General features: G+C 42.0%; 1 protein-coding gene across 1 annotated transcript; it reads left to right on the forward strand.

Annotated features, from left to right (window-relative positions):
* The first annotated feature begins 278 nt into the window (after positions 1 to 278).
* GDF3 (growth differentiation factor 3) lies at positions 279 to 6,424 on the forward strand. The gene is made up of 2 exons (XM_029204147.1): positions 279 to 546; positions 5,596 to 6,424. The coding sequence occupies exons 1-2, from the start codon at positions 279 to 281 to the stop codon at positions 6,420 to 6,422; spliced, it is 1,095 nt and encodes a 364-aa protein (XP_029059980.1). The 3' UTR covers positions 6,423 to 6,424.
* Positions 6,425 to 16,365: the final 9,941 nt, after the last annotated feature.

The following is a 16,365-nucleotide window of genomic DNA, read 5'->3' on the forward strand; positions in this document are numbered from 1 at the left end:
CTCAGTCTACTGCTGACAAATCTCAGATTGTTGTAGAGTTAGGTCCATGTGTGGGTAATCTTTCTTTTGTGAATTTTTTTCTGAGAGAGCAGAACTGGGGAAGAGAAAAAAAAAAAATCTGTGCTTTTGTATCCAATTGCCTTTGAGGAGCTGGGAAGAGAGCAATTCACACCTGATTATCTTACCTCAGATAAATTAGCAGCACCTGAATTGCTGGGCAGTCAGGCGCTAGAGCTCTCTGCAGCCCCACTAGCCAGCTTCACCTCAGCTCAGGGGCCATGCTTCCTTCACTGCCAGGCTTGGCTCTAGGCCTCCTGTTAATCCTGGCCTTGGGCCAGACATTCCAATTCCAAGAACGTGTCTTTCTCCAGTCTCTGGGCTTAGACAAAGAGCCTTCACCCAAGAAGTTCCAACCTGTGCCTTCCATCTTGAAGAGAATTTTCCAGGATCAAGAGGCAGCAGCAACCGCTGGCGTCTCTCAAGACTTGTGCTACGTGAAGGAGCTTGGTGTCAGTGGGAACATACTCCGACTTCTCCCAGATCAAGGTGAGGACATTGGAGTCTTTCCTAGAGATGAATCTGGTGTGAAGAAAGGAATAAAGGGGAAGTAACAATTACCGAGGGGTTCATGGACTGCCACGTACTGGTAATTTACACACTTTGTCTTATTTAATCCCAACCACTGTCCTGAGAGGAAGGCAGGTATTCTTATCAAGTTTTTAACAATAAGGAAATTGAGGCTCAGACAGTAGATAACCTGTAACCTATTCGAGATCATACAGCTAGTATGTGAACAAAGCCAGGATTCAAAATGGTTTTTTCTGAATCAACAGCTTTGAGCTACAATTTAGGTGGAGGTGTGAGGGTGGAATTAGGGCTCAGTCTCCCACTCCTGAGCCCCAAATTTACTCATCCTGGTCCTCTGGGCTCAGTTTGCCTGGGACTTTTGCTTCCTGCTCCATACCTTCCCATTACTTTTGATGGGTAGAAAAGGCTATTCTTGATTTGTAAATACAAGGCGATAATATCGTCATACCCTTCAGTTAATTCAGTAATTTGCCAAACTGACCACCCACCAAACATTACGCAGATCAACTGTTACAAGTTGATTCTCCAGCCTAGTTCCTGCCCCTCACACCCCCACCCGATTCTTTTCTTTTTAATGTCTTTTAAAAATTTATTTATTTATTTATTTACTTTTGGCTGCGTTGGGTCTTCGTTGCTGCGCGCGGGCTTTCTCTAGTTGTGGCGAGCGGGGGCTGCTCTTCATTGCAGCGCACAGGCTTCTCACTGCGGTGGCTTCTCTTGTTGCAGAGCAGGGGCTCTAGGCGCACGGGCTTCAGAAGCTGTGGCACGTGGACTCAGTAGTTGCGGCTCGCGGGCTCTAGGGCACAGGCTCAGTAGTTGTGGCACACGGGCTTAGTTGCTCCGTGTCATGTGGGGTCTTCCTGGACCAGGGCTCGAACCCATGTCCCCTGCATTAGCAGGCGGATTTTCAACCACTGTGCCACCAGGGAAGTCCCCCCAACCCGATTCTTATTCAAAGTCACAGATGGGTGTTGTAGTCTGCATTTCTATATAGCCTCCCAGGTGGTTGAGGTGGGAGGAATTGAGAGCCCTGGCTGGTTAGTTTTACAGCAACTGGAAATAAGATTTGAGTCCAAGAAGCATTTATTGGATGCCTACTAAGTGCCGGCAACTGTGTAAGACCATGAGAGTACAGAGATGAATGACAAAGTCAGCTTTTTAAGAGTTTATAGAAGACACATCAACAAACAGATGACTTCCATACATTGTGCTAAGTGTCACGTTAGATGCCTTGGGGGTGGGGCTTCAGGGACAATTCCTGGAGGAAGGTTAAGAGGTGAGGGGAGCTGGTGTGAAGGGTTTTCCAAGGAGAGAGTAGGAAATAGCTGAGGCTACTTCCTTCCCTTCACCATGGAAAAAGTAACTTTTAATTTTTGTGATGATCAAAATTCTATCTAATGGTACAGGAAAAGGACACGATCTCATTATCACTCCTCCCTAGTGCTCCCCCTAGAGAAAACCACCATTAATAGTTGATGTATATTCTTCTAGACTTTTCTTCTTTGCATATATATAATATAAACTTGTAATTTTTAATAAATGGGATCATACTATACATTCCTCCAATATTATGAACATTTGTTCAAGTCAGAACATATAGTCAACTTATCCCTGTTTTAATGGTTATATGATATTCCATTGTATAGACATGCTACAATTTATGTAACTGATGCCCTGTTGATGAACATAAACATAATAGTGCAGCTTTATATCCATTTGCGTGTGTGTGCGTGCACGCACTTCTTCTATTATTTCCCTGGATAAGTTCTTAGAAGGGGATTGTTGTATCAAAGGGTAGGCACATTTATACTGTTTTGTTTTTTTTTTTACATTTATACTTTTGATGTACAGCAAATATCCTTTAAAATTTATACTCCACGTTGAGTGTATGAGAATTCTCACTTACTTTGACAGTAGTCTCTTTAAAATAGAAACTTATTGAAGTAAAATGTACATTCAGAAAAGTGCATAAATTGTACAGAACAGCTCAATGAAGTTTTGCAGAATAACTAGCACCCAGATCAAGAAACAGTACGTGACCAGCACCCCAGAGGATCCTTCATGCCCCCTTCTGTTAATCACTACTTCTCTACAAGGGTAACTGCTATCCTGACATCGAACATTACGTATTAGTTTTGCCTGGTTTTGAACTTCATGTAAGTGGAACTGAACTGTGGAATGTATCCATTTTCGTGTCTGGCTTCTTTCACTCAACATTACATTTGTGAGATTTATCCATGTTGTGTGTATTTGTAGTTCATTTTCATTGCTGTCTAGGATTTTATTCTGTTAGTATATGACAGTGTACTTATCCGTGCTGCACTGGGTGGCCATTAGGTAACAACACTCTTTTAGCTTTTAATTTTTGTTAATCTGGTAGCAGAACATGATCTCGTTGTTTTAATATGTTTCTTTAATAAGGTGGAACGATGCCCTTTCAAATGGATAATGAATCATTTATTTATTTGCTTATTTATTTAAGACTTAGAATATAGTCTTTTTTTTCTTCCAGCTTTATTGAGATATAATTGACATACAGCACTGTATAAGTCTAAGGTGTACAGCACAATGATTTGATTTACATATACCACAAAACAATTATCTCAATAAGTATAGTGAGGGAAGTCCCTGGAGGCCCAGTGGTTAGGACTTGGCGCTTTCACTGCCATGGCTTAAGTTCGATCCCTGATTGGGGAACTAAAAATCCCAGAAGCCGCGCTGTGCAGCCAAAACAACAACAATAAATCCAATAAGTATAGCGAACATCCACTGTCTCAGATAGATACAAAGTCACAGAAACAGAAAAAAAATGTTTTCCTTGTGCTAGAAACTTAGAATTTACTTACTCTTTTATACACGACATACAGCAGTATTGACTATATTTATCATGTTTATTATCTTAAAATATGAATCATTCATTTTTATTTTTCAAATAATTGTATTATTATTTGAAAATTTATACATTAAATTTTCAAATTTATACATTAAATAATGTATACATTATTTACACATTATGACCCTTTTCCTGTTGAGGATTCTTTTCCTTAATGATTTGTGAGGCCTCTTAATCATTTGTAAAAGCTCTTTATAGACATATTACAAGTATTCTTGGTTGTTCTTTCAGCTTTTAATTTTGTACATGATGTCTTTTGAATATAGAAGCTTTTAATTTTCATGTTTTCAAATCTGTTCATCTTTTCTTCTCTGTCTTTTGGGGTTTTTTTCACGCCTAAGGAATGTGATTTAGTGATATGAGTAAAAAGTGAGACTAATATGTTAGAATTAAAGCTGTGAACAGGAGAGATCAACTGTTCACAGAGGTTGAGAAGGATAAGCCCTGTGAAAACATCCCTGCATTGGCTAGTCAACACTTAAAGATGTTTATTTCAGTGGACCAGTAAGGGTAAGAGAGTTGGACAATAACAAGGATATATGGTAAGCAGTAGAGACAGCAAACATAGACTAATCTTTTTAAGAAGATGGTCAATGAAAAGAAACGGAGAGATGATATAGTAGACTTGAACAGGAACCTGGGTAATTTTAAATGCTTTTTAATTTTGTTGTTTTTTAAATGAGCTTGAAGAGGCATTGTGGTGGAATGGTTAGAATACCTGGGTTTCCATTGTAATTCCTCCACAAGCTGAATGAGCTTAGAAAATCTCTTAGGGTAGAGCCACCCTACCAAACAAAATGGTGGCATCAGGTCAAAGAAGTTATTTGTGGAGAGAAATTGAAGATGCAAAACAAACAAACAAAAAAAGGGTAAATGTATCCTCTATTGGGTCTTTTCCTAGAGGAGTAGGTGATGTGTGAAAATCTAAGCAGAGAAGTTAGCTTTGCAAACAGGGAGAGTTCAGCACAATTTCAAAAGATACAGAGAAGGGGGTCCATGTGGAGAAATTGAAGAATCACATTGCATCTCAATTTCCAGTGAAGTGGGAGAAGTATTCAAAAGTATAAGACTAGAGGGCTTCCCTGGTGGCACAGTGGTTGAGAGTCCGCCTGCCGATGCAGGGGACACGGGTTCGTGCCCCCGTCCGGGAAGATCCCACATGCCGCGGAGAGGCTGGGCCCGTGAGCCATGGCTGCTGGGCCTGCGTGTCCGGAGCCTGTGCTCTGCAACGGGAGGGGCCACAACAGTGAGAGGCCCGCGTACCGCAAAAAAAAAAAAAAAAAAAAAAGTATAAGACTAGAAGTTATTGACATTGAAAACTGTGGGCTTTAGATAAGAATTACCTAAGGATACAACAAAAGGGAGCTCCAGAGGGCCAGCCTTGGCTGGATGACAGGCGTTTGCTTTGAAGTAAATCTAAGTGGTTACAACACCTGACAGCGTAGGGCGTTCTTAAACATTTTTGTGCCATAGGTCCCTTTGGCTGGCAGTTGAAGCCAACGAACCCCTTCTCAGAAAAAGGTTTATATGCCTAAGATAAAATATTTAGAATTTTAAAAGAAACCAATTAAATACTGAAATACATTTATAGAAATATTTAAAAAATGAATGTGTGTATAGTAATGCATATGATATTTTATTCATGCAACAAATAACAAGATCTAAAGAAGGGACTATACCATCAATTCAAAGTAGTTTGAGCATAAATGTTATTTTAAGCTATTTGCAACAACTTAATATATGAACATACCTATGATTTTTATTGGTAACAGTGTCATAGATGCTTACAATATTATTGGGATTTGTCACCTATATTCATAATTTAAAGAAATGCTAAATGTCACTTAGAGTTTAGTGAAGATAAAGATGTGATTCTTTTTCCCATCCAAGATTATAGACCTTCTAAATTCTATTCAGGATCCCTTGGGGACCTGCAATATGAAGATAAGAACCTCTGGCCATAAATGAGGAGTGAAACAAATCCTCCCAAATGGCCGAGTTTAAGTATAGCTGAGAATTTCCTGCCCTTGTTTTGTATACGTGGATATACATATAACATTTGACATTTACATCACACAGGTGGAGGTGACTCACATCTCTCTGTCCCCATCTAGGTTTCTTTCTTTACTCCGAGAGCCTTTCCCAAGCCTCCTCCCGCCTACAGAAGCTCCTCTCCTTTAACCTGTCTGCGATTAAAGATGAGGAACAGTTAACAATGGCCCAGCTGGGCCTGGACTTGGGGCCCAACACTTACTATAACCTGGGACCAGAACTGGAATTGGCTCTGTCCCTGGTTCAGGGACCACATGTGCGGGGCCAGGCCACCCCAAAGACAGGTAAAATGTTTGCACTGCAGTCAGTACCATGGCCTCAAGGTGTCCTTCACTTCAATCTGTTGGATGTGGCTAAGAGGAATAATTACCCCCGGAAGAACTTAGGTTTGTTCCTAGAGATACTGGTCAAAGGAGGCAGAGCCTCTGGGGTGAATTTTCAGCTTGAGGACACCTGCGCCAGACTGAGACGTTCTCTTCACGCTTCCCTGTTGGTGGTCACCCTCAACCCTGAGCAGTGCCACCCTCCTACCCGCAAAAGGAGAGCAGCCATCCCTGCTTCTAAGGCTTCTTGCAAGAACCTCTGCCATCGTCACCAGCTGTTCATCAACTTCCGGGACCTGGGTTGGCACAAGTGGATCATTGCCCCCAAGGGTTTCATGGCAAATTACTGCCACGGAGATTGTCCTTTCTCACTGACCACCTCCCTCAACAGCTCCAATTATGCTTTCATGCAAGCGCTGATGCACGCCATTGACCCAGCAGTTCCCCAGGCTGTCTGCATTCCCACCAAGCTGTCCCCCATCTCCATGCTCTATCAGGACAACGATGACAATGTCATTCTACGGCATTATGAAAACATGGTAGTTGATGAGTGCGGGTGTGGCTAGACTGTCAGCAATAGAACAGAAGGGGTGTTCTTGGGGTAAATGTTCTAATAAAACTATCTGGCTTATGACCTTTGGATCTGAATTGTCAGTATATTTATGTTTACAATTTGTCTTCTTGGAAAATCCATCCTGATTAATGATGTCCCGAGTTACACTTAAACACACACACACACACACACACACACACACACACACACAGCCTTAATGATCTTAGTTAATTTTCTGCATTACGCTCATGGGAGTATATTAGATTCTAGATAGAAGGAAACAGTCATTTATTGATCTTCTATTATAGGCAGGCATTATTCTGTGTGCTCCTTATAAATATATTCCACTGGTCTTTGAGGTAAACATTGTTATTTATGTTTCATAGATAAAGAAGGTGAGATTTAGAGCAGCTAAATATCCAATTTTTCTAAAGTCATCTACTTTGTGAATTCCCTGGCGGTCCAGTGGTTAGGACTCAGCACTTTCACCACCGAGGCCCGGGTTCAATCCATAGTTGGGGAACTAAGATCCCACAAGCAGCGCGGCACAACCCCAGAAAAATAAATAGAATAGAATAAAATTTAAAAAAATAAAATAAAATCAACTTTCTCTGCCAGACCTCATATGCTATGCTAACAGTGTTACTTAAAAAATATATATATACATACATATATATATATATATGTATGTATATATATATATGTATATATACAGGGACTTCCCTGGTGGTAAGACTCCGCACTCCCAATGCAGGGGGCCTGGGTTCGATCCCTGGTCAGGGAACTAGATCCAGCATGCCGCAACTAAAGATCCCATGCACCCAAATAAATAAATAAATAAAATTAAAAAAATATATATATATATATAATAATGCAGAAAAATATATCAAAAGAGTACTTGAAATCTATATTGATATCTATATTTCCTTTTATGAATATTCATTCAAATATTCATTCATTCAAATGAATATTCATTCATTTGAATATTCATGAACATTTCCTTTCTTTTATGAATATTATATATCCTATAGCTAAGATCAGAGCATACATATAATTTTGTATCTTCTTGTATTCACTTATAGAAATTTTTTCAAATCACCAACATCTACATAGTTAATTTAATGACTGTATTATATACAATTATTTAGATACATATTTTACGTAAAAGAATGTTTATCATTGGACATTGTGTTATTTGCAATTTTCATGGTGGAATAGTGTTATGACTCTGTTCACAAATCATTCTCCACATTTTGTCCCCACCTCCATAGAAAAATTTCAGACATGAAATTACAGGGTTAAAAGTATAAGTTGACTCTTCTATAATTAATAGAAGATATATATTAAATAAAATATATTGATCTTAAAACAAATATGCATATATTATGGGGTAAAATGCAAAATTCACATGGACTTCAAATGTAAAACTCTAGAGTTGGTAGGATACTTTGGGTTATATCAGGAAGTATGAAGTCACTTAATTCTCTTGTTTGGAGAATTAAAGAGGAAAAGTCTGTGAATCATTGCTTTATTTAGTCGTTTCTTTTTCTTTCTTTTTTTTTTTTAAAGTTTTTACTTCCCTTCAATGATGATAATAGCTACTCGGTTTTTTAAAAATTATTAATTAATTAATTAATTTTGGCTGCGTTGGGTCTTCGTTTCTGTGCGAGGGCTTTCTCTAGTTGGGGCAAGCAGGGGCCACTCTTCATCGCGGTGCGCGGGCCTCTCGCTGTCTCGGCCTCTCTTGTTGCGGAGCACAGGCTCCAGACGCGCAGGCTCAGTAGTTGTGGCTCACGGGCCTAGTTGCTCCGTGGCATGTGGAATCTTCCCAGACCAGGGCTTGAACCCGTGTCCCCTGCGTTAGCAGGCAGATTCTCAACCACTGCGCCACCAGGGAAGCCCTAGTCGTTTCTTTAATTCCAATTGTCACTACCTTAAATCAGCCTCACCATTCTCATCTGTATTATTGCTATCATTTTTAACCTGATCTTTTGTTTTTATTTAAAAATTTTAAAATGTAGATTATTATAATTTAACTATATTATGTATATATGCAAAAACGCCTGCATAACCCTCCCAGTCCCTTTTCCCATCCTCCTAATGAAACCACCATCCTGAGTTTGGTGTCCACCTTTCCCATTCATTTCTTTATAATTTTACTACATATATTTGGATCCATAGACATTATAAAGTGTTGCTTCACAAATATGTAAACTTTATAGAAACAATACTGCAGTGTAGTTTTCTAACCCTTTTTTTTTTTTTTTTTTTTTTTGCGGTACGTGGGCCTCTCACTGCTGTGGCCTCGCCCGTTGCGGAGCACAGGCTCCGGACTCGCAGGCTCAGCGGCCATGGCTCACGGGCCCAGCCGCTCCGCGGCATGTGGGATCCTCCCAGACCAGGGCACGAGCCCATGTGCCCTGCATCAGCCGGCGGACTCTCAACCACTGTGCCACCAGAGAAGCCCTCTAACCCTTTATTTCCCTTAATTTATTATTTCAGAAATTCTTATAGGTTGATACAGGTATGAATATAACTGATTTTTTCCATAGCTGGATAGTAGTCCATTACATGCATATTACACAACTGGTTTACCCATTATGCTGTTATTGGACACTAAGGACATTCACACAGACTGTTAACAATCATTTGTGTAGAGTGAATACAAAATCTCTTGGCAATCTATTTGTCTAGGACTTCGGTGTAGGGCAGCCGTGAATATACACAATTTGTAAGGACAACGGAGAAGAAACTACAGAGATTGTAACAACGAGATTGTAACAACTCTAAATGCGCCTCTTGAACACAAACAAAAGTGATCTTTCTTTATTTATTTTAAAAAAACTTTATTGGAGTATAATTGCTTTACAATGGTGTGTTAGTTTCTGCTTTATAACAAAGTGAATCAGTTATACATATACACGTTACCATTTCTCTTCCCTCCTGCAGCTCCCTCCCTCCCACCCTCCCTATCCCACCCCTCTAGCTGGTCACAAACCACCTAGCTGATCTCCCTGTGCTACGCGGCTGCTTCCTACTAGCTATCCACTTTACATTTGGTAGTGTATATATGTCCATGCCACTCTCTCACCTCGTCACATCCTACCCCTCCCCCTCCCCATATCCTCAAGTCCATGCTCTAGTAGGTCTGTGTCTTTATTCCCGTCTTACCCCTAGGTTCTTCATGACCTTTTTTTTTTTCTTAGATTCCATATATATGTGTTAGCATACGCTATTTGTTTTTCTCTTTCTGACTTACTTCACTCTGTATGACAGACTCTAGGTCCATCCACCTCACCACAAATAACCAAAAATGGACAGAAGACATAAATAGACATTTCTCCAAAGAAGATATACAGATTGCCAACAAACACATGAAAGAATGCTCAACATCATTAATCATTAGAGAAATGCAAATCAAAACTACAATGAGATATCATCTCACACCGGTCAGAATGGCCATCATCAAAAAATCTAGAAACAATAAGTGCTGGAGAGGGTGTGGAGAAAAGGGAACCCTCTGCACTGTTGGTGGGAATGTAAACTGATACAGCCACTGTGGAGAACAGTATGGAGCTTCCTTAAAAAACTGCAAATAGAACTACCATACGACCCAGCAATCCCACTACTGGGCATATACCCTGAGAAAACCATAAATCAAAAAGAGTCATGTACCAAAATGTTCATTGCAGCTCTATTTACAATAGCCAGGACATGGAAGCAACCTAAGTGTCTATCAACAGATGAATGCATAAAGAAGATGTGGCACATATATACAATGGAATATTACTCAGCCATAAAAAGTGATCTTTAAAACGCACTCAGCATGCTTCCCTGGTGGCGCAGTGGTTCGGAGTCCGCCTGCTGATGCAGGGGACATGGGTTCATGACCCGGTCCAGGAAGATCCCACATGCCGCGGAGCGGCTGGGCCCGTGAGCTATGGCCGCTGAGCCTGCGCGTCTGGAGCCTGTGCTCGGCAACGGGAGAGGCCACAACAGTGAGAGGCCCGTGTACCGCAAAAAAATAAATAAAAAATAAAATAAATAAATGCACTCAGGGACTTCCCTGGCACTCCAGTGGTTAGGACTCGGTGCTCCCCCTGCAGGGGGCATGGGTTCGATCCCTAGTCAAGGAATTAAGATCCTGCATAAGCGCAGCGCTGCCCCCCAAAAAAACGCACTCAGCTTGTCAAGCGTGTCATTGGAATGAGAAACACTGTTCTGACGGTATCAGTGAGAAGACGACTTTGGACAAACCATCATTCAGAACGAGTTAGTAGAACAATCGAGACAAAGCCAACAGTAGGAACCAACATGTTTACAAAGCACTTTCAGATTATATTTGTTTAAGAGCTAAGAAATTGATGGAACAGAAGAAAGATCAATCAGTGGTTGTTTTGCTTTGCCACTGTGGTCCCAGCCGTATCCTCTGTTTTGAGGGGCCAGGATTTTTTGATGCACCCTCAGACTTGAACAAGGACGTCTGATTAGCATAAGCAAAAGTCATAAAAATTTCACATGTGAACCAGTTATCAGTGTGTGAGTTTACGATAAGATGCCAAGGGAAGAGGGCCAGCCAGCATACTGGGTTTCCTTAAAAGTAAAAGGGCACAAGTAGTCATCCGAATGTGTATTAGGAAATCAGAGGAAGGGAGTTAGTTGAAGTCTAAATGGCAAGGTTCATGAACCTCCAGATCCAGACACTAGAGGAATTCTAGTCATTTCAGACCATGCCGCTCCTATTAATATTCTTCAGGAAGGAATCCAACAACATGCTTGGTTGAATTCTGGCTCTTTTATTTGTAATACTCCACATGCCAGGCCTATTTTCTTGAGTATGTAAGCTGATCAGATTGATTGGGGTGATCCCATTACAAATCATCCTGTTGGGCAGATTATTTCTGAAGTAAATTATCTCTAGTTTTACTTTTATTATTTATTGTCTATTATATGCCAATTACTGTACTAGGTCTTGGGAAATAAAGATAGATGGTCACTTTCACCATAGTGCTTAAAATCTAGCTTATTTGGCTATAAATTATTCAAATATCTATAAGTGAAAAATTAGCATACACCCCAATATGTGAATATTTAATTATTCAAATCATAACAATTAATGACTATGTTGCTATATTGAATATTAAGTGAAAATTAGCATATACCGCAATATATGAATACATGATTATTCAAATTATATTAACTACTATATTAGTATATGGTACTTTAAAAGTTTTAAACAGAAGTTCTAATGCTTTCTTCCCTCATCTCAGTGTCTCAGGGATAGAAGTTCTAATATTTTCTTTCCCCCACCCAGATGTTTCAAGGTGTATGTCCCCCAGGCTGCATGCACCTCACCTTCGATACTACTTTTTTTTGGACCGCGCCTCGGTTTTCAGGATCTCAGTTCCCCAGCCAGGGACTGAACCCGGGTCACGGCAATGAAAGCCTGAATCCTAACCACTAGGCCACCAGGGAACTCTCTACTTTTTTTTTTTTGACTGAGTACGACATTGACTATGATAATCTGTTCTGACATTAGCCTGATAATGATCAACCTTTCTTTCATGACCTTTCTTACCTTAAAACTTGAGTTCTTTGGGTTAATTACTGAAATTGCAAGAATGTATCACCAACCTGACTGACCACAATTCCTGAGGCTGCTTTGCTAAATTTACTTCTGAATTGAACTGAACTGTTACTGACAGATTTCCTGAGTTAAAGAAATAGATTTTGATTTGGGGGGGCGGGTGGTGTCTGTGTTTAATACCTTCATGTTATTTTTTTAAATTGTTAAAAAGATAGTGGCTACTTCCTTCCGCTAGTAGTTCTGCTGCTGGCAGGTTTATTCACTACTGAGTTAATCAAGTCATCTCCTGAGGTCACACACGAAACTAGAGAGAAACATGCATTCCTGGCCTCCTGGCTTTGTTGCCATATTACCCTACTTCGTTTTAGAATCTTAAGTGTCCAGTTAGATCAGTCTATAAATAGGCATGTGCCAGTGAGTCAAGTTGTACACTGTGATTTGGGCAGAATGGCACAAAATAGAAATAAATTATACACAACATGTATAGCACGTCTATTTCAGGACATTTCAAGACTCATGATCTTTAATGGCAGGCCCGTCCATGTGCCACAGGCCGGTTTGGTTTGAAATTTCACCATCAATTTAGTTCATTTCAACTTGACATTTATTGAATGCCTTGAAAGGTGGAAAGAAGGGCACAGATTCTGCCTTAGGGTAGTTTGTCATCATATGATGTTCCAGCTAGATTTCTGAAACCTAATTAGAATAGCCTCCATCTTGCTCTGACCTGTTTTAACTAACTCACTTTGACTTGCTTTTCAGATGACCTGTTTGGTTTCTGCTTAGTTTTATCATTGCACCTAGTATTTTTCTCTTTTGAACACTCCCCTTTACACCCCCCTCTTTGTAAGCATTCCTCATCCCAAAGAGAAGGTAATAACCTCGAGAATCACAGAAGCCCATCACGAGACCACCTGATGCCAGCCTTGACGGTCTTTAGATGATTTCTGGATGGAAAAGAATGCAGACCCTGCACATACCCTGATCTTTATCAACCACTCTGCGTCTTGAACCGTTACTCCTCACTGCCCCCTCCGAGGAAACACACAATCTTGAGGGCATTAAGCCACAGTGGCTCCCTTTGCCTGGCAAAGAAATAAAGCTATTTTTTTCTGCTTCACCCAAAACTCTGTCTCTGGGATTCAATTTGATCCCAGTGTACAGAGTCCGGGTTTAGGCAACAAATTCGGTGGCTCGTATGAAAAACTCAGGGATGGCCCCACTGGGGTCCCTTGGCTCGATCGGAAGCTCTGAGGTTCGTGCCGGCCTCTTATACAGAGCGGGGGGTTGGAGGACTCCTTAAAAGGTCAGATCGCCTGGGACCTGTTGTTTGGAAAGGTCGAGCCCGGGTTACACCCAGCTCACCATGCTGGCAGTCAGAACTCCAAGGCGGAGTGGAGGGAGAAATGGGGTCGCCCTAGCATCTGCCAAGGCCACCTTCGCCTCAAGGACACTCCTTTCTTCCTCCTCCCCATGCCAGCCTGAACCTCCTACTCCGAGGAATTATTTGGGGGAAGGAGGAAAACAGCATTTGGAACGCTGTAACACCTTGGCCAGCATTAGGGTAAGTCCCCCAGCTTGCACGCCGAGGCCCCTTTGGCCTTGTCTGTTTGGGGAACTCCTGGTTCCCACTGGGGGGATTCCCCATTTCAGGAATCCCATTTGGAAGGTGCCTCTTGGACTAAAGTCACGGGCTTAGTGGGACTTGGAAGCCAATTTGAGCTTTGTGCTGTTTGGTTTTGTTGTTCTGGTTTGAGGCTCCCGTTTGCTGGTGAGGATTCTGATTTGCTTTTGGTCTGTGCCCGTATGAATGTTTTTCTGATCGAATATGGGAAGCACTTCTTTAATTCCATCCAACAGCCCCCTGGGGAAAACTCTGGCAGGCTGGTGGACCTATAGTTATAAACCTATGACTAAAAAAAGAATCATATTTTATTGTAATGCTGTTTGGCCAATGTACATTCTTGAAAGCGAGTAGAGGTGGCCTTTGTTTAGTAGCCTAAATTCTTGTATCATTCTCCAGCTAGAATTGTTTTGTCACAGGAATGGAAGGCAAGGGAGATCCCGTATGTTCAAGCATTATGCAATTACATAATAAAGAAAGTGAGGGGATTCCCTGGCAGTCCAGTGATTAGGATTCTGCACTTCCACTGCCGGGGGCACAGGTTCTATTCCTGGTTGGGGAAATAAGATTCCACATGCCACAAGGCATGGAAAAAAGAAAAACAAACAAACAAACAAAAAGTGAGCAGCCATGGGCTTCTCTGGTGGCGCAGTGGTTGAGAGTCCGCCTGCCGATGCAGGGGACACGGGTTCGTGCCCCGGTCCGGGAAGATCCCACATGCCGCGGAGCGGCTGGGCCCGTGAGCCATGGCCGCTGAGCCTGTGCGTCCGGAGCCTGTGCTCCGCAGCGGGAGAGGCCACAACAGTGAGAGGCCCGTACTGAAAAAAAGAAAAGAAAAAGTGAGCAGCCAGGTAGTAGACTGATGGTACAAAGAGAAAAGAAAAGTTCTCTTCCTCCAATAGTGGAGGATTCCAGGATTCCAAATGAAAAGTTGGATGACAATTTTACAACGCTGGCTGTTACGAATCCATTGTAGCCCTAATTTTGCCCAGCACCACCTGCTCCTCCCTTGTTGATGGAGGCTCCCGGGGCACCTCCACCACCACCTCCATCACTGCAAGCACCACTTAGTAACCTATCTGTGCCCATCTGTAACAGGGAAGAGCAAAATCTATTTCTTTTACCTTTGCTTTTTGTTGCTTTTGTTATTATAATCACTAAAAGGATGCTGTCTATAGCTGTAACATACATAATAGCCTGCCACAGGGAACCCTGCCCCTCTGCCTGAATGTTAAATAAACTAAAGTGCCTTGGAGATTGGTTCAAGATGGCAGAGTAGAAGGACGTGCGCTCACTCCCTCTTGCGAGAACACCGGAATCACAACTAACTGCTGAACAATCATCGACAGGAAGACACTGGAACTCACCAAAAAAGATACCCCACATCCAAAGACAAAGGAGAAGCCGCAATGAGACAGTAGGAGGAGCACAATCACAGTAAAATCAAATCCCATAACTGCTGGGTGGGTGACTCACAGACTGGAGGACACTTACACCACAGAAGTCCATCCACTGGAGTGAAGGTTCTGAGCCCCACGTCAGGCTTCCCAACCTGGGGGTCTGGCAACAGGAGGAGGAATTCCTAGAGAATCAGACTTTGAAGGCTAGCGGGATTTGATTGCAGGACTTTGACAGGACTGGGGGAAACAGAGACTCCACTCTTGGAGGACACACACAGAGTAGTGTGTGCATCAGGACCCAGGGGAAGGAGCAGTGACCCCACAGGAGACTGAACCAGACCTACCTGCTAATGCTTGAGGGTCTCCTGCAGAGATGGGCGGTGGCTGTGGGTCACCATGGTGACAAGGACACTGGCAGCAGAAGTTCTGGGAAGTACTCCTTGGTGTGAGCCCTCCCAGAGTCCGCTATTAGCCCCACCAAAGAGCCTGGTAGGCTCCAGCACTGGGTCACTTCAGGCCAAACAACCAACAGGGAGGGAACCCATCCCCACCCATCAGCAGACAAGGGGATTAAAGTTTTACTGAGCTCTGCCCAACAGAGCAACACCCAGCTCTACCCACCACCAGTCCCTCCCATCAGGAAGCTCTGCCCACCACCAGTCCCTCCCATCAGGAAGATTGCACAAGCCTCTTAGATAGCTTCATCCACCAGAGGGCAGACAGAAGAAGCAAGAAGAACTATAATTCTGCAGCCTGTGGAAGGAAAACCGCATTTACAGAAAGATAGACAAAATGAAAAGGCAGCGGACTTTGTACCAGATGAAGGAACAAGATAAAACCCCAGAAAAACAACTAAATGAAATGGAGATAGGCAACCTTCCAGAGAAAGAATTCAGAATAATGATAGTGAAGATGATCCAGGACCTCAGAAAAAGAATGGAGGCAAAGATCGAGAAGATGCAAGAAATGTTTAACAAAGACCTAGAAGAATTAAAGAACAAACAAACAGAGATGAGCAATACAATAACTGAAATGAAAAATACACTAGAAGGAATCAATAGCAGAATAACTGAGGCAGAGAATAGATAAGTGACCTGGAAGACAGAATGGTGGAATTCACTGCTGTGGAACAAAATAAAGAAAAAAGAATGAAAAGAAATGAAGACAGCCTAAGAGACCTCTGGGACAACATTAAACACAACAACATTCACATTATAGGGGTCCCAGAAGGAGAAGAGAGAGAGAAAGGACCCAAGAAAATACTTGAAGAGATTATAGTCAAAAAGTTCCCTAACATGGGAAAGGAAATAGCCACCCAAGTCCAGGAAGCACAGAGAGTCCCAGG

This window comes from Monodon monoceros, unplaced genomic scaffold (genome assembly GCF_005190385.1).
Source record: "Monodon monoceros isolate NGI ecotype Baffin Bay Population unplaced genomic scaffold, NGI_Narwhal_1 Super_Scaffold_6, whole genome shotgun sequence".
NCBI classification, from domain to species: Eukaryota; Metazoa; Chordata; class Mammalia; order Artiodactyla; family Monodontidae; genus Monodon; species Monodon monoceros.

Coding starts and splice junctions, on each gene's coding strand:
- GDF3 (XM_029204147.1), top strand. CDS start 279: ATGCTTCCTTCACTGCCAGGCTTGGCTCTAGGCCTCCTGTTAATCCTG. Junction 547..5,595: donor CCGACTTCTCCCAGATCAAG/GTGAGGACATTG, acceptor GTCCCCATCTAG/GTTTCTTTCTTTACTCCGAG.